Genomic DNA, 19,542 nt, shown 5'->3' on the forward strand with positions numbered 1-19,542 from the left:
AGAGATGTTAGCCTTTGTAGGCATAACAAGATCACCAAAAGTTTACATCGTGAGAGTGTGAATCATGCAAGAGAGAGAGAGAGAGAGACGTTAGCCTTTGTAGGCATAACAAGATCACCAAAAGCTTACTTCGTGAGGGTGCGTAACAAGACCACCAATTCATCATAAATGTGCATGAGTGTTGTTTCAATATAATTTCAAGCCCTCAGTGATCTCAGAAAGGTGGCAACCTGAGCATGAGTCTCTATAACAACAGTAGAAAAGGATTACAATTTTAGCTTTTTGAGGAAAAGGTCAGTAACAGCTCAAATCGTTTGGGCTTCAAAAAATAGACGCAGTCTTTATCAGAGCCCAGATAGGCATCAGTGTATCATTAAATTAAAATTAAAACAATCAGAGACAGCAAACCCAATACTCAGCTGAGCTCATCTAATTCACCCTCCTATATGAAGTGCAACAACCAAGATCAGATTGCAGAACATGGTAATAAACTGCTTAATTAAGCATTTAATGGTGGTAAATCTGCATGCCTCTCACAACCAGACAAGTAGCTAGGCACTTCCTCCAAAACATGAAACTTTCCCAAGTTCAACAAAAGAATTAAAGAAATCCATAAAAGCTCAAATCCAACCTTTCTGATTTCTAGTTTAGCTTCCAATTATTTATTCTGTTTGTGGGACTGATAACTGATTGTGGAATCAAAAGTTTCTTTATTGTCATTTTTTTACTTTTCTGACCCAAGGCATCCACATTCTGAAAGAATACTTGTGTTTTTTCCTCCTTTTCTGTGGAATGTGTTTGCATATCACAATCCACAGAATGGAATTGCAGTTCTGCAGACGAAACATCACATATATGATTTCTTCACAAATCAACAGTCTGCACACCAACTACTGGATAAAAGCAGCAGAAAAAGATACCTGTGAAAGTCTCATAAGAGCATCACGAACTTTTTCCCTGGTAATAACTAGTCCATAACTTGGAGTAAGAGATGGAGGTGGTGTAGGTGGTGGAAAGGGCTGAAGTATAGGAGCGCCATAAGGGCGCTGCAGATTTATGGGTGGCTGGAGAGGAGGAGCAGTTGGCATAGATGATGAGATGGTTGGCATCACCAATGCAGAAGATGAAGAAGGCCCAAAAAAGGAGGGTTTCACAAGATTAGTGACCCGACTGCTGCTGGAAGCAGAAGCATCAAGGATAGGAACCAAAGGTGCGGATGATGAAGTTGGCGGAGGAGGAGATGGTACTATAGGAGTAGGTACAGGTGATGGAATGGCACCTGATGCATGAGAAGATGAAGCAAGTGCAGAAGGGGACTGGTGAGGCTGTAATGAAATTGTGGCATTGGAAGCAGTGCCCATGTTCATAGCTGTCTGCAACACAGATGAACAAATGATTCTTATAAGCTAAACCAGATCCAAAAATATATGCTAAAAACAAATGGAAAATATCCATCTTTCTCTTTCTACTAATAAAGCTAAGATAAGGCCAATTAAAGACAAAAAAAAGGTCATGCTCAACCAGAAAAATGAGACATGAACGGTGCAACTTGGACCACCTTAATCATGTTAAATCGAAGATGATCATACAATTGCTTAGAAAATGCCCATCCCAATGTCTGCATTGGTTGAAAGCAAACATAATGCAACAGCAACATGAAAATTACAGTTCAAAAATTTCAACATGAATGTCACTACAGGTGAGATTATAGATTAGAAGTCGCTAATGCAAGACTTATTTTGAAAAAAATAGTATGCATTGGAAAAGGTGCATATAAGCTTCTCTATGCTCAGATGTATTGTCATAACACGTCCTTAATTGGAAAAGGCTATTTATAAAGGACGAGTTGGCCATTCAATTTGCAAAATCATGATTTTATATATCTTAGTTTATGAAGTTATAGAATCCTAAACCTCGCAAATCATAAAGTCACACTGTTCTACCGTGTTGTGCAACTAATTCATAGTTTAAAACTGTATTCAACAACTTCAGATGTTTTTCCCAGAATTTAAAAAAAAATATCACAACCATATTTTACAAATATTTCCCATAAGAGCCAGAAGAAAATTGTTGAAGCATCTGTAAACATATAGTACAAAATTTCACAATTACCTAAATGCTAAGAAATTTAAAATACTTAAGATATCCAATGAGACTAGTGAAAAGAATTTATGACTTCAATAGTAAAAAGCCATGACCGGCAGACAAAAATGTAAAGTGCAGACTTTGCAAAATCATGATTTTATATATCTTAGTTTATGAAGTTATAGAATCCTAAACCTCGCAAATCATAAAGTCACACTGTTCTACCGTGTTGTGCAACTAATTCATAGTTTAAAACTGTATTCAACAACTTCAGATGTTTTTCCCAGAATTTAAAAAATAATATCACAACCATATTTTACAAATATTTCCCATAAGAGCCAGAAGAAAATTGTTGAAGCATCTGTAAACATATGGTACAAAATTTCACAATTACCTAAATGCTAAGAAATTTAAAATACTTAAGATATCCAATGAGACTAGTGAAAAGAATTTATGACTTCAATAGTAAAAAGCCATGACCGGAAGACAAAAATGTAAAGTGCAGACTTTTAAATCCCTTGATGAACCATCAGCTAGAGAGAATTTAATTTTATGTACCACTAAGTCCTAGCATCTTTTCAAGTTGGATACAATGTGAGATACTGGAAAACATCCTGGAGAGATAGAGAGAGACACTTTGCCTGCAAATGAAGTTGAATAGGCATTGAGGAACATGACAGCTAGCAAGGTGGAAAGAGAGAAGACAACCTGCTCTTAGGCACTCGCAACGATGCACTGGCAAAGAGCAACATTTTCCACTGCAATGAAGGGGTGAGTGGCTTTTTACTGCACTAAAAGGAGGTAGTTCGGAAGGGGTTTTCCTCTAACAAGAGAAAGGTTGAGGAAACGAAGATATGTATATCGTATACTCTTTCATTCTCTAAAAACAATTATTGAGTTGCTGCTATGACTTAAAATTTCAATGGCTTTGTTTTTTTTGCTATTTTTAAATTCATTAACATGCATCCAAAGTCCAAACAACTAGTGTACTAAAACTGTGTTTTGTAAACCAAACAAAATCACAACCTTTTTTAATGAATAACTCAAATACAGAGGCTAGAACTTATTCCAAATGAACATGACCTGTCAAATTGAGAATTGCAAACATGTGTACAACAAAACATGGATAACTGGTTCATCCTGCAGGAGCAATGGATCATTTGCCAAAGGCCATGAAAGATACAAAACATATGATTGAGAATCCCAACAAGCAAGAAAATAAGTACAGCTACAAATAAACTTCAAAAAATTTCCAGGTGCAGCAGATATAAATACGTACACTGAAATAGTCCACAAAAGTGTCATCTGGTACATCTGTAATAGCTGAGGCAGATGACGACAGTGGCTCCAATGGGCCTTCAATAACCGCTGAAGTTGGAACTGCTTCAAGTTCCTCAAACTCGCTGTTGCAATTAAGGCATGAACCATAGAAAACAAAATTAGGAGGCAAGTTCAGATAGCAGACTTTACAATTGCCAAAGTACAGTATCCTTATACAATAGAACTGTGTTTAGGAGATAAACATTTGAGCAGTCTTAGAGGGGGCTGGGTGTTGGTCCTGTTGGAGATAAACAAGGACACAAAATGGAGTTATTTGCACATATTTATTATCTAGGACTGAATTACAAAGCCACATTCTCAACGGGAACACAATACAAATCTCTCCTGTCCTTTGCCCAACAAGACAATGAATTTGACTGAAATCCCTCTTAAAACCCCCTAGCTCCACAAAACACCCCAAAGTGCACCTCCCAAACAGTGCCCAAAAGAAGAGTAGTTGACAGTTGACACAGAAAGAAGAGAGTGACCTAGCAACTGAACCTGATCAAGATCCTTCAATTTCTTTTCTTTTTTTGGATAAAAACAATCATTGCAAGATAAACAAGGACACAACGATTACCAAATTGCAATATACAGATATGAAATCAATGACGGAAAATGACTTTTAAGATCCAAACATATTTCATCGTGAAAAGTGACAACCAGAATGAGCCTTTCACAGCTATTGTAATCAAAAGTTTTCTCTCTCTCTCTCAAAGAGAAATTATTGTTATCGTTTCCAAGACCATTTATGAAATTTTATTAACTCAACCGCAAATGTGCATTCCCATGCCACATTTCCTGTGGCATGTAGAGATGGGGGTGCATATAAACTTCAACATACATGCCCATGTGCATCCACATGAATTCCAAAACAGACTACAGGCACAGTGACAAAAGTAATTTGTCAGCCTAAAATGAATTTCTCGGGAGAGTTTCAATTTTTAAAATTTTCTCAGTTTTTTTCAGGAAAATATCATAAAAACATAAAAAACTAAACATCATAATAAAAAAAAAATTCAAGTGGGAATTTCCTGAGAAATATATATTGTGAAAGGCTTTTCTAATAGAAACATGATAATTCCAACAGAGTAGTGATACAGTGATGCTGACAGAACCCAAAAGCCAAGCCTCCTTCATTTTCTGAGTTGTATAAAATTCAAGGGTAACAGTCAACCAAAAGGTTAAGGTGATTTTGAGGCAAAACTTTCACCAGAGTGCGCATGGCAGTAGTCAGCCATCAAGACTTATTTTTGCAAATTTGCAGTTGTCTCAAGAAACCATCACTCTCTTCAATCTACTACAACTTTATTGCAGTTATATGGTCTACAGAAATATCTTGATTTTATCACAATATTTAGAAAAACAAGGCACAGTTTGTCACTATGATCACAGGCTCGTAATCTCAAACAAGTTAATATTTTGTAAGATAAAGTTTAGGATGGGTCGAGCTAACTCCATTGGACCCAAATGTACGATTTCCTGTCACAATATTGCTAAACAAGCTAAAGCTACCACAGTAGTCAGCTGTTGTTCCCTTTATTCATTATATGATTGATTCAAGTCCAGATCCCACTCTCACATCTTTTTCTCCCCTCATAGTAAAAGAACATGTATCAAGCACATCAGATACTTCATATGGGTCAGGTATCCAACCCAATGACTAGGGCTGCACATGAGCCAGGTTTGAGCCAAACTTGGGCTGGCTCGGCTCAGCTTGTCAAATCAATTTGGGTGTTCAAGCTCGGCTCAAGCTCGAGCCGAGCATGAGCTCCCTTTGCCTGCAACTGGCTTGAGTCGAGCTCGAGCTGAACAACTTTCTTTTAAAAAACTTTTGAAAAGAATAAGAGATGGGTGGGATTCGAACTCACCACCACCCATGTAAAGGCCAAATGCCTTAACCATTAGAGTGACAATACTTTTGTTCTTTTAGTTAACATAATATATACATATATAAATACTGATGCCTCATATATCTACATATACCGAGCTTGATTGCTTGTTCAAACTCGGTCGTTTATATGAAGTGGGCTTCAGCTCTTGCTCAAGCTCGACTCATTTGTTTTCTCAGACGAATTTGAGCCGAGCTTAAATGGGCCAAGCCCACACTAGCTTGGCTCGTCAATCAAGTCTGCAAGTACCTCCCAAATGTGGTCCCATTTTTATCAAGGTTTTCTTTCCCTCCCAAAATCCTTCAATATGGATCTGGATTGGGTGGATACCAATCCGAATCTGACTTGTTGACACTTGACAGCCACACATTGAACAATGTATAACCATAATAGCACATTAAAAGTTTTTTGACATGACACAATAGCGCCAACACAAAATTGGAGGATTAGAAATGAATCAACAGAAATAACAGTTACATATACATCCAATTTATGAATAAACCAAGAGTAACAATCACCGCATCTGGACACGTTCAAGTGCTAAACTAGATTCAAACTAGACAGAGGAGAAACTTTATTCAATAGCATGCCCTAGAAACAGCTGAACTTTGTCAGTAAACACAACTAATCATTACCTTTTAGATGCAACCTTGGGTTTTGGAGGAACTTTTGAATAAGCATTCAGAATCCTGAGCACAAAAATTATATCTGAATAATTAATTTGCTTCAATCAAAAGGAAAACTGGACCAAAAAGGAAAAAGAAAAAGAGAAATACATCAGATTGTGTATTGTAAATCAGTCACGGCCTTAGAATAGGAAATACAGAGCAGGAGGCAGATTAATGTAAATCCAAACAAAACAAAGCCTTAGAGAAAAAAAGAAAAAGAAGGAATCTTAATTGTAAGTGAAAGAGGAAAGATAAGGAGTTTACTAACAGACACCAGCCAAGAATTGCATCAAGGAAATACACCGGAGGGATCAAACAAGTTTTTAACATGTCTTCAATAATTTAATAGGAAAGAGTTGGCCATGTATTGTATCAGGTGCAGTGCACAATTTACACAAGAGAGATTGAACCCGGCAATCAAATCCCAAATCAATGTACTTCATTCCTAAATTTTGAATCTCGTAGACCACTATCATTAAGATAGCAATTGAATAGTTGAATAGTCTTAAACATTCACAATCTTTCTAATTATGAAGAAAATCTCATAAGGCACCATTTATAATACGGTAACTTCATAGCAGAACAATCTCAAATGTGTAGCTATCAAGGCAAGTTATGCCATCAAGAGGCACAAGCAGAAAGGGACAAAGACAACCTAGACAAGAATTTTATGCTACAGATAGGAAAAGGAAAGCATATCAGAAATTCATGAAATCAACACACAATAACCCCACTCGCCAACACACCCTCCCCCTTTCAAAGAGAAAAAAGGCAAGATAATAACAATACAAAGGAAATGTTGAGATCAGACCACTCAACACCTAAGTAGTCAAAAGCGCTGACTAGGCGCCTAGTCGGGCTAGTCTCCAGAAAACCTAGGAATGAGGCCTTCTAGGGTACCGATTTTCCCAAGATGAAACTGCCCTTTTTTTTACAATGCTTTTACGAGAAAGGGAGGGTTAAAAACCCTAACCCCCCTTCTTTTTACCTCTCTCTCTCTGCAGCTGCTGCAGCTTGTTCTTCTTCTTCTTTCAAATTTTCCTGTAAAATTGTGTATTTTTAAATTTTCAGTGATTTGTGAAAGCATGTTTAGACTGTTTAGAAAAAGAAGGAATCTTAATTGTAAGTGAAAGAGGAAAGATAAGGAGTTTACTAACAGACACCAGCCAAGAATTGCATCAAGGAAATACACCGGAGGGATCGAACAAGTTTTTAACATGTCTTCAATAATTTAATAGGAAAGAGTTGGCCATGTATTGTATCAGGTGCAGTGCACAATTTACACAAGAGAGATTGAACCCGGCAATCAAATCCCCAATCAATGTACTTCATTCCTAAATTTTGAATCTCGTAGACCACTATCATTAAGATAGCAATTGAATAGTTGAATAGTCTTAAACATTCACAATCTTTCTAATTATGAAGAAAATCTCATAAGGCACCATTTATAATACGGTAACTTCATAGCAGAACAATCTCGAATGTGTAGCTATCAAGGCAAGTTATGCCATCAAGAGGCACAAGCAGAAAGGGACAAAGACAACCTAGACAAGAATTTTATGCTACAGATAGGAAAAGGAAAGCATATCAGAAATTCATGAAATCAACACACAATAACCCCACTCGCCAACACACCCTCCCCCTTTCAAAGAGAAAAAAGGCAAGATAATAACAATACAAAGGAAATGTTGAGATCAGACCACTCAACACCTAAGTAGTCAAAAGCGCTGACTATGCGCCTAGTCGGGCTAGTCTCCAGAAAACCTAGGAATGAGCCCTTCTAGGGTACCGATTTTCCCAAGATGAAACTGCCCTTTTTTTTGCAATGCTTTTACGAGAAAAGGAGGGTTAAAAACCCTAACCCCCCTTCTTTTTACCTCTCTCTCTCTGCAGCTGCTGCAGCTTGTTCTTCTTCTTCTTTCAAATTTTCCTGTAAAATTGTGTATTTTTAAATTTTCAGTGATTTGTGAAAGCATGTTTAGACTGTTTAGAAAAAGAAGGAATCTTAATTGTAAGTGAAAGAGGAAAGATAAGGAGTTTACTAACAGACACCAGCCAAGAATTGCATCAAGGAAATACACCGGAGGGATCGAACAAGTTTTTAACATGTCTTCAATAATTTAATAGGAAAGAGTTGGCCATGTATTGTATCAGGTGCAGTGCACAATTTACACAAGAGAGATTGAACCCGGCAATCAAATCCCCAATCAATGTACTTCATTCCTAAATTTTGAATCTCGTAGACCACTATCATTAAGATAGCAATTGAATAGTTGAATAGTCTTAAACATTCACAATCTTTCTAATTATGAAGAAAATCTCATAAGGCACCATTTATAATACGGTAACTTCATAGCAGAACAATCTCAAATGTGTAGCTATCAAGGCAAGTTATGCCATCAAGAGGCACAAGCAGAAAGGGACAAAGACAACCTAGACAAGAATTTTATGCTACAGATAGGAAAAGGAAAGCATATCAGAAATTCATGAAATCAACACACAATAACCCCACTCGCCAACACACCCTCCCCCTTTCAAAGAGAAAAAAGGCAAGATAATAACAATACAAAGGAAATGTTGAGATCAGACCACTCAACACCTAAGTAGTCAAAAGCGCTGACTAGGCGCCTAGTCGGGCTAGTCTCCAGAAAACCTAGGAATGAGCCCTTCTAGGGTACCGATTTTCCCAAGATGAAACTGTCCTTTTTTTACAATGCTTTTACGAGAAAGGGAGGGTTAAAAACCCTAACCCCCCTTCTTTTTACCTCTCTCTCTCTCTCTGCAGCTGCTTCTGCTGCTGCTGCTTGTTCTTCTTCTTCTTTCAAATTTTCCTGTAAAATTGTGTATTTTTAAATTTTCAGTGATTTATGAAAGCATGTTTAGTGTATATTATATATTTCTGTTAATTTTTATTAAGAACCTGAAAACATTTTTAGACTGTTTAGAGACTGTGTTTTTTGGTTATTTGTATCCATGTGTATGTTTAGACTGTTTTGTGACTGTGCTTTTTAACTGGGTGAGTAACTGAGTTTAGTATTACTCATTATGTAATACGTATATATATGTTATGAATAACTGAATATATATATATATATACAGTTATCTATATAAGTATATTTTGGTTATGTGTGTAAATTATGCAATCATGTACTTGTTTGATTCTTTTATTGTTGTCTGTGTGTGTGTCTATATATATGTATAATTATTAATTTCATATTATATACAAATACAATACATATATATTTGTCTCTTTGATTTTATTTTAATTTTTTATTTATATAAATTATATTCTTTGATTCTAATATATTTTTAGCAGTATTTATAAATTTTTATTTTTTATATTATTTAATTGGGGTACCAACAAATCCGATTAGTCCCGCGGCCCGCCTAATCCCTGACTAGACTTTTTAGGGGTCCACTGACTAGATACAGACTACCGCTTTTGACTACATAGCTCAACACACAGTTGGCAAACTCGTGACTCAGACTTGGATGTGTGGCCGTTGACCCATGGATTAGCAAGCTGATAAAGGCACCTTGGATGGGTTAGAACTATGTAACTTTTATCACATAATTCAATGGCTAATGAAATGCACCCAATTTTTTTTTTTTAAAAGTTATGCTTAAAAAGATAAGATAATACTCCACTGAATTGACCAAAATAATTTGAACTTAAAACACATGCATGAATTATTGAACCTTAGACTGATCTACCCTGCAAACGGAAATAATCCAGCTCCAAGAAGCAAGTCTCCTACTCAAGCATTAAATTCACATAAAACTCACCAAGTCAGGATCCCATCTCAGTTGGTCTGATGTTGACTTGCTGGTTCAACAAGTCAACCAACTCCAAGCTGATTCCCAGCAATTCCTGGCTTAAACAGGTCCAGGTGGACTAGTGCCTCAAACTGGGGTCCAGTCTGAGCAGACTTGGATGATTCCTGAGTTCACTTGCCAAGTTTGCCAACTATGACTCAACCTTGATTAGCCAGTACTTCATTTCGGAAGTCAGCTGAGCCACAAGTAATTGATTTTAAAGCAAATCATACACAGGAAAAATGTGTTTTGAGACAACCACTCCAACATACACAATTTATCAAGCTCCAGATGCTAATGTCCACCACTGCACAGGTAACTAAAATTTGCATTGAAAATCTGAATGACTCAGAAGTGACCAAAGCAAAAATTGATTACATGGGCATTTTCTAGACTTCACCGCCGTGATTAGACAAAGTAATTCTTAAAATTTGAGAATAAAACAGAGAATTAAGGGTATGTTTGGTTGCTCTTTATAAATGTGAAAGTAAATCTCATGAGATAAAAAACACGTGAAATGAATTCTCATGAGATTCTACTTCTCATGTTTGGTTGGTTTGAGGAAAGGAATATCATTTGTATGAGCTTCTTTTTTTTTTGTTTGGTAAGTTGACAGGGATTCATTTTCTCATGTCATACATAATTGGATCGTGGATTGGATACAAACCATGGATTGGATCAATGATGTTTTTATTTAATGATCATAGATTGGATCTAATGAATAATAGATTGGATCATTGAGTCTTTTGGATTTAATGGATCATGGACCATAGACCATGGATTGTATAAATAGATGTTTTGGATTTAGTGGATTATGGATTGGATTGTAATGGACCTGTACATGGATTTTTATTGGATTATAGTTTGGGTTTTTTATCATATTTTGATCCAGACAGGCTTAAGCTTGGATCCAATATAGTGGTTTTAAACAAATTATGAATTATGAGGGCTGGGGAAGGAAGAAGGGGAAGAAATAAAAAGAAGAAGAAAAAGGCGGGGCCCACTTCTTTTTTATTTTTGTGATCGGTTTCTCTGTTGATTACTTTATTTCTGCGTATATTTCCTTTGCTTGTCCTCCAAATAAAAGTTGGGCGGGCCCTACCTTTCATTGCCTTTGCTGCTGTGTTATCCAACCCATTTTTCATGAAAAAAAGATAGGGAAAAAATTAAAATATTAACAGAAAAATATACATTTTAGTTCTTTATGTATTTATTGTGCTGATAAAAAATTGTAACATTTTCATTTAAAATAAGTGTTCACGATACTTTCAAAAAGATAGCAACATTTTGCAGTCCTAACCAGTTTGGCAATAACTGGTTTGTGCAATTTTTCAAGATGCTGAATTGAGCACACTGTTCCTAATTCCAAACTCCGCATCCTAATCAAAAGAACTCAACAAAACTGCTATTCATTCTGTCATGGCCATACTTATAACTGCTTGTAAACAAAGTAATTTTGCAGTAGAACAACCTTCACCAGAATTTAAAAGAAAAAAGGAACCTTTTGGACCTTGTTGTAGGCAGCAATTTATATTGTACCATATGATGATGCCACCAACACCAAAAGATTGCTTGGTAAATTTTGATATCAGTCTAAAAAGCTTGAACTGGCAAAGATGGGATTCCAACTTATAGAAACCAAAGGATGTGCTGGGCAGGCATTTTGAGCAACTAGGTTGAGAAGTAGGAAGTAGGAAGCAGGAAGCAGGAGTATGATTCTACACAAAAAAGCTGCAACTACTTAAAGACAGCCTAGTAGCATGTTCTCAACATCCAAAAATGTAGTGTGAAATTAAACATCTGGCTAGATAATCACCAAAACTTCCACCCTACCATCAAAACCCTCTTAACATTTCAATTACACCTAGCGGCACAACTTACCAGACATATGGAGTTCTTCTACTTGTGAAAGATCACATAGCCTCCAACAATAGAACATCATTGCCTTCACTAGATAACAAGATTATCCAACATACTTTATATGAGAATATAATGGGAGTCGTTTCAGTATGTCAAAGATCCATATGCATTACTTCAAAAAAAAATTAACAAAGGGAAACCATTTACCTAAAGCATACTCACATAGTGGTCTTGGTGATATCTTGGCAAGGAAAACCTCAGGATATTATCAGTTTTTCTATAAATATCAGGAAAATCTTGGCATTTAACAAATAAGAAATAAAAGTAACACAAAAATAAGAAAAAAATAGGTTTTACCCATATTTCTTTTTTGCAAAAATGCAAAGAAAAGGTAGACAAGTTTTTAATGAATAAAAAGATATAGAAAACATATTTACGGTATGGGAAAAAGAAAAATGGAACATGTTTTCAAAATATAGTGATAACAGCGAATAATGTTGCAATATTTTCTAATTGAAAATATTTCAAAAATAACATGATATTTTCCCATTTCAATAATTTTCCCACTATAAAGATAATACCGAAATATATTGCATAATATTTCTCTGTAAAGTATTCAAAATAAATCAACTAAATGAGTGGCAAAGGAGTAAGGAAATTTGCATAGAAGCAGCAGGTAACAACAGTTGGTCCTATCAGGGAAAAGATGTATATTTCTTGAAGTAAATAAACAGCAACTCTAGAGATACTAATTAATAGCTCAATCTTCTGGATAGTACTGATTTTCTATTTAGATATTAATAGGCATAGATCATCCCAGCACCAACATCTGTTCATTAAAATCATAGTCACAGATATCAGCGATATTATCGCTGTGTTTTCAGCAAACGATATTATAGATAAAATATCACGATATTTTGAAAATATTGCCAATTTGATAATATTGTGATATTATCAATTATTGTTACTGTTTTTACTTATTTTCTACATCTTAAATCTGTTTTCTTCTTTATTTTGTATGTTTTTACTTATTTCTTTTATTATATGTGTATTTTATTATCTAAACATGATATTTTCTTACTTATTTTTTTATTTTTTTATTTTATATTTTTTATGCCTCGGAGATTTTTTCGAGATTTATCACCAAACCTATAATATTGCGAGATATAACCGATACCGATATTTGTGACTGCGAATAAAATTTATCCACAACTTAAGATGGAAGAGAAAAAGATGCACTAAACTAATGTAGAACACACTTAACATAATGTGATGGACAGATAGAAGTGTAAGCAAGTATACCTGTTGAAAAGGTTTGCAACCTCCTCACATTCGCGTGCATTATAAAACCATATACCATTAACTTCTTGGGAAGCATTTTTATACAACAAGTATGGCCCCTGGACTTCATACTCAAAATCTCCAAGAAGGTTCTCCACCAAATTATCTGCTCATAGAAACATCATTACTATAAATCAATCTGTGAAACCTAATTTCATGGACCAACAGAGAACATTGTAAACACAACCAATTTCATCAAATCAGAATTCTAACATTGATGAGTTCAAATTTGATGCCCTATAAGCAAGCAAATTAACTCAAAGCCATATATATTTATATATAATTTATTTATGTATGCATGTATGTACAAAGACATCGAGATGATAGGTATCACCACTTAGTTCCGATGAAGAAAAGAATAGCTTTCAACCATTAATGCTGGTAGGGGCATGGAAAACAAAAAAACACCTTATTTCATTTAGAATGATGAAATATAGATTAGTTTTGTACATAAAAAACACTCCAGTAGATATGTTCTTGAAGCCTCACTGATAGAGGTAGCAATAGCTCAGCACAGTCTTTAAATAGCTTCTTGGAGTAATAGAACCAGGGTTACTGGAAGCACCATAGCATATGGGGAAGTGCGCCTCCACGAAGCGTGTTTTGGAAGCACGAAATGTGGCGCTTCCGAAACGTGCGAGGAAGCACCAAAAAAATGGAAAGTGCATTTCCCAATTTAGGGGAAGCTCGCTTCCCCCTCACTTCTCCTTATTTTTTATTTTTTTGTATTTTTTTATTTTTCCTACTTTTTTCACTTTCCCCTCGCTTCCTAGGTCGCTTCCGAGATGATTATGTTAATATATATATATAATACCTGATAGAAGTATTTTTGTTATTATAAAACAACTATTTATTTAAATATCTTTTTTTTTCTTAAAACATTTTTGTGTTTGACATTGGGGGGTCCCACATAGGATTGTTGGGACCCCCAATAGATGACCGTTGGGGGCTCCCAACGACTCTATGGGGAGCCCCCAATGGCCCTCCTTCTTTTGTCTTTTAGCCTCTCTCTTTTTGCCTACTTTTTGTGTATAAATAGGGGTCTCTCCCCTTGTATTTGTTAAGGCTTGTGTTGCCTTTAAGGCTTGTTGACAACTCAAACATTACTTGTTTCTCAAAACATCCCAAAAGGTTTTTGGGCTGAAGCGGCTTTAGCATCTGTCTATCTGATAAATCGGCTACCTTCTAAAAACTTGAACAATATCTCGCCTTTTGAAAAATTACATACCAAAGAACCCGACTATAGTCGGTTGAGAATTTTCGGTTGTAAATTCTTTGTTCTTACTGACAAGAACGACAAGCTCTCACCAAAAGCCATTGCTTGCGCTTTTCTTGGATATTCCGAAACCCAAAAAGGGTTTTATTGTTATGATATTAAGAATGACAAGCTATATGTTTCCAGAAATGTGAGTTTTCTGAAAAATGTTAATGGTTTTGAAAAGAGTGAACCTTTTGAAGAAAACATGGATTACTCTTTTTTATTTGAAATGTTAGCACATGATGATAGTGATGACGATTTCATTCATAATGACATCAATGATAAAGAAGATGTCTCTTCCCATCCGCCTATCTCCCAGCATAGAAATGAAGGAGCATCGAGAGATCCTATAACATATACCCATAGAGATAGAAAAAGTTTTAGGAGTGCAATTGGAAAATTCAGTAAACCTAGTGGGTCCAATTCAACAAATGGTGAAAACCTACGAAGAACTGAGAGAAGTAAAAAGATGCCTTCTAGGTTTATTTCATATGATTCGTTTACTCTTAAACATAGAGTTTGCCTTAGCGTCATTCATTCTTATATAGAACCCAAAAAGTTCGAAGAAGCCAAAAAGAATGATGAATGGCTGAAAATAATGGAATGTGAGCTTTCAGCTCTCAACAGGACAAAGACTTGGGAGTTTCAAGATCTTCCTAAGGTTAAGAAAGCAATAGAGTGTAGATGAGTATTTAAGGTAAAAACTAAGAGCGATGGATCTCATGAGATATATACGGCTCGATTAGTTGCAAATGGATATAGTCAAGAACATGGTATTGACTATGAAGAAACTTTTGCCCCTGTGGCCCGAATGGTCACTGTCCGATGTCTCATTACCGTTGACTCAATCAACAAATGAAACATCTATCAAATGGATGTTAAAAATGCCTTCCTAAATGGTGATCTGAATGAAGAGGTATATATGGATGTTCCACCAGGAATGGAGACTCCCAAAGGGAAAGTGCTTCGCCTTCGAAAAACACTTTATGGTTTAAAACAAGCTCCCAAGGCTTGGTATGATAGATTTAACTCCGTAATGTTAGAAAATGGTTTTTATTTTTGTTTCACTGACACTGCCTTATTTGTTAGAAAAAACAATGCAGGGATTGTCATTCTGCTCTTATATGTGGATGATATGCTTATAACCGAAAGTGATTCTAAAGGGATTAAAAGCATAAAATCAATCTTAAAGGATAGGTTTGAAATGTTTGATTTGAAATTTCTAACTTATTTTTTGGGTATTGAAGTAGCATACTCTCATAGAGGGTATTTTTTATCTCAAACTAAGCTTGTCTCTGAGATTATTAACAGGTCAGGTATTACGGATGATAAGGTTTGTGAAACTCCTGCTATAGTAAGATCCAAAATGAAGATTGATGATGGTATTCCTCTCTCCAATTCCACCCCCTACAGACAGCTTGTGGGATATTTGATGTATCCGAGTATTACTAGACCAGATATCTCTCATGCAGTTCATACTGCAAGTCAGTTCCAACATGCACCAACATCAGTTCACATGAGTGTCATCTTGCGGATTGTAAGAAACATAAAGGGCACACTAAACAAGGGAGTATTCTTATCCTCTTCTTCTGAATTAAAATTAATTGCTTATATTGAATCTGATTGGGGAGGTGACCCAAATAACCGTCACTTCACCACTGGTTTTTGTGTGTTTTTAGGAGACTCGCTGATTTCATGGAGATGTAAGAAGCAACAAAAAGTGTCTTTATCCTCAACAGAAGCTGAATATCGTGCCATGGCGACTACTACCATGAAAATTGTATAGATTCATCAGCTACTAGAAAACATGGGGATCTCAATAGAAGATCCCACCAAGCTATGCTGTGATAACAAGAGTGCAATACACATTGCCAAAAATCATACTTTTTATGAGCGGACTAAACACATTGAGATGGATTGTCACTATGTTCGGGAAGTGTATCTGAAAGGATTTATAGATCTTCCATATGTAACTTTGGAATATCAGTTGGCAGATTTCTTCAGCAAAGCTTTGTGTGCTCCGCGGTTCAATTTCCTCCTTGGCAAGCTTTCGGTCATCTTGCCCTAAGTTTGAGGGGGGTGTTAAATTGTAATTCATAAGACAATGTATTTTCTATATATATTTTATATATATAAAAGAAGATACATATACATATATATATATATATATATATTTCATATATATGTACATCTATACAACTACTTGTATATATAAAATATATATTTCTTTTTTATATTAGTTGTAGGGGTATTTTAGTCATTTTTATATTTTACGCATATTCATGCTTTTGAATATGATTGTAATTCCTCCTTTTTATTTTTTCTTATTTTTGTAGTTTTTTTCATTTCTTTTTATATAATGTTTTTGTACACAGTCAGTGGCTGACTATGGAGAGTGTACACAGTCAGCCACTGAGTGCTGTACACTGTTTAAAAAGATAGACGTTAGGCTAATTCCCAACGTCTCTAATAAGAGCCGTTGGGAATAGCCCAACGTCTCTTTAAGTATGCTTATAAATAAGGGCTATGTGAGCCCATTGAGGGAGTATTAAAGTAAAGAGTTGTCTCCTTAAGCTTATAAATATTGTGCATTTATTGCACTTCTTTTGTGGTGTAAAGCTTATAAACACTGTGCATTTATTGCACTTCTTTTGTGGTCTTATAAACACTGTGCATTTAATTTCTTGAGTATTTGAAGTATGAAGTTATTTGAAAACTTGATTGTTTGCAAGGATTCTTCACAATCATCTCCTGTAACAACTATATCATCTAACATAAATAATGAGAATAGTAACATGAGATCCTCTTTTTATAAAAAGAGTATGATCAAAAGTGCACCTGGTAAATCTGAAGTCAATTATGGCTCTACTAAACCTTTTGAACCCAAGCACAAGGAGATTGTTTGAGTCTATAGATAGTTTCTCAAGTTTTGCATACCATCTTACCTTCTTTTTCTACAGGAGGCAGACATATACACTTCTTTTATATCCCTATGTAAAAAGGCATTTTTCTCATCTAATTGATGTAGTGGCCAAGATCTATAAGCAGCAAGAGAAATGAGTACCCCGAGAGTTTAGTTTAGCCATTGGAGCAAAGGTTTCCTGGTAATCAATTTCATATGTTTCGGTGTATCCTTTCACAACAGACTTGCTTTGTATCTATCCACTGACCCATCTGGTTTGAACTTTAAGGTGTATACCCACTTACATCCAACCACTATGATTTTTTTCAAGTGCCTCCATCTCTTTGACCATGGCATCTCTCTATTGTGGAGTTCTTAAAGCTTCCTCTACATTATTGGGAATAGGTATAGATTCGATGTTGGCAACAAAGTCGATGTAGGACTTGGACAAGGCATGATATGAGACAAAGTTAGACAGGATATAGTGTGCATGACCTTTTTCCTTTTTGAATAGCAATAGGTTGGTCAAGATCACTTGTTGGATGACATCATGGGTTTCACTCTCATGTGTATTCTCTGGACTCCTTGAATCCGATTCATCTATTGGATTGGACTCTAAGGAAGGCATAAAGATACTTCTCTCTCCTCTAGAATAAGTCTGAACAATCTCAGGTTGGTTTTCAACTCCTCTACCATTCTCTTGAGGGTTTTCGACAGGAGCCATAGGCAAGTAAGGTGGAGACAATTCATATTCAATACAAGGCTCCCCCCTCAATCTCATGTTTCTCAAAGTACATGAAGACTCTTCAAAGAAGGTAACATCCATAGACATTTTTTATTGGTGACAAGGTCATAGCGCTTATATCTCCTTTGAGTTTGGGGATACCCGATGAAGATACACCTTCTGGCCCTGGGGTGTAACGCCCCAAAATTTCAAACTTGCGAACCTTTCAAAAAACAGGCAAGAGACTAGAAAGATCTCTTACTTTTCAGACGGAAGATAATTCTTTGTTGAATTTAGAAAGGCAAGCCGACAACTTTAAGCATGTTAGCTAAAAGAACCAAAACTCTCAATCTATGTAACTTGCAAAACACTTGGAAAAACCACTTTCATTAAAAAAAGATCCCAACTAGTACAAACTTCGGATATCCAAAGGAAAGTCTGTGACAAAACCCAAAAACATCCAGGACGCGAGCTAAGAGCAAGAAAAAGGAATCTTGAAGTCATCGCGTCATCGCTCAGTGTACCTCATCACCACCTGTACCCATAGAATGGGTTAATTTTGCGAAAAACTAGTAGGAGCACAAGAGAGACTACAGGAAACTAAATTAAGAGCATTTAATTCAGCATGCTAAGCAGTTTAAAGCAGATCAGCAGTACAAGCTAAGTAAGCAGTGCAACTGTCAAACGCAACATGACGATCCATTTGATCGTAAGTTGTGAACTCTCACGCAACTAGCAAGTTTTATGACCCATCAACCAGTGTGAACAGACCTTATGTTTCAATATTACTTGCCTGCGGGTACGCACAGACAAAACGTAGAAACAACTGAGACTAGTTCGGGTGTCTCAATAACCCGAATAATTAGTTTAGTCCGCTCCTAAGGAGACGGCTTTAGCCGAAAGAAGATTCTCCAAAGGCAAGTACTTGGCAACGGATGCATCCAACTTTTGCAGAAGTCTATGGGATCTACCACCTAAGATAATGTCTGGTAGTCTCTTCCCCTAACTCCAATGACTGGGGAGACCGGATTTTTGCCCGTGGGGTGGTTGTTAACAACCTGTCCATTGGAGTTTTTGTACCGCTTTATCCTCTCCCTTGACAGACAACAAGAAACAAATGGTTGCGTTAGGTGTTGCTTAACTAACGACACATTCTAATGTTGTGGTCTTTCAACCACTCGATCATCTTGCCTGTGAAGGCGATCAATTATCATTTTATATGATTACAGTATTGTGCATTTAGCACTATTCGAGGTCGCACGACTGTCTCATCCAATCATTGTAGTACTAGTGTGTAGTGCACGACTACAAGTCCTCTAGGATGAAAGGGATATAGTTCATCAATAGAAGCCTCAACAAAAGTTTTTCACAAAGATGTAATGTTTCTTTAACTCTACTTTGCAGGGCTGCTCACTCAAAAAACTAGGATCCTTGCTAGGGATCCCTCTCCTAAGACGATGATATATCATTAAGCCCTCGACTCAACTCTAATCGCAAGAGAGAGAGAGAGCGATAAATGCTCCTTGCATCCTCCACGAGGATGCCTGATAGAACATGCAATGAGCGAAGATTTGAGCATCATCTGCAATGGCAAGGCATTAACGAAACATTTGCAAAAGCAAGAGCCTGGGCGCAAAGCGCGACGGCAAAGTAAAGACTGTAAGCAGCAGTGTAAA

At 36.2% G+C, this 19,542-nt stretch overlaps 1 protein-coding gene across 1 annotated transcript in view; it reads right to left on the minus strand.

Moving 5' to 3' along the window:
- The window catches only part of LOC149847228 (mRNA-decapping enzyme-like protein), a 46,004-nt gene that overhangs the window by 590 nt on the left and 25,872 nt on the right, over positions 1-19,542 (minus strand). Inside the window, exons 4-7 of the mRNA XM_089996877.1 lie at positions 12,944-13,088; positions 5,933-5,986; positions 3,365-3,488; positions 921-1,373 (exon numbers count right to left, since the gene is read on the minus strand). Coding sequence (XP_089853003.1) covers positions 921-1,373; positions 3,365-3,488; positions 5,933-5,986; positions 12,944-13,088 — 776 coding nt within the window. The remainder of the gene's footprint in view (positions 1-920; positions 1,374-3,364; positions 3,489-5,932; positions 5,987-12,943; positions 13,089-19,542) is intronic.

Source organism: Nuphar pumila, chromosome 2, assembly GCF_984573655.1.
Source record: "Nuphar pumila chromosome 2, dmNupPumi1.hap1.1, whole genome shotgun sequence".
Classification (NCBI taxonomy): Eukaryota; Viridiplantae; Streptophyta; class Magnoliopsida; order Nymphaeales; family Nymphaeaceae; genus Nuphar; species Nuphar pumila.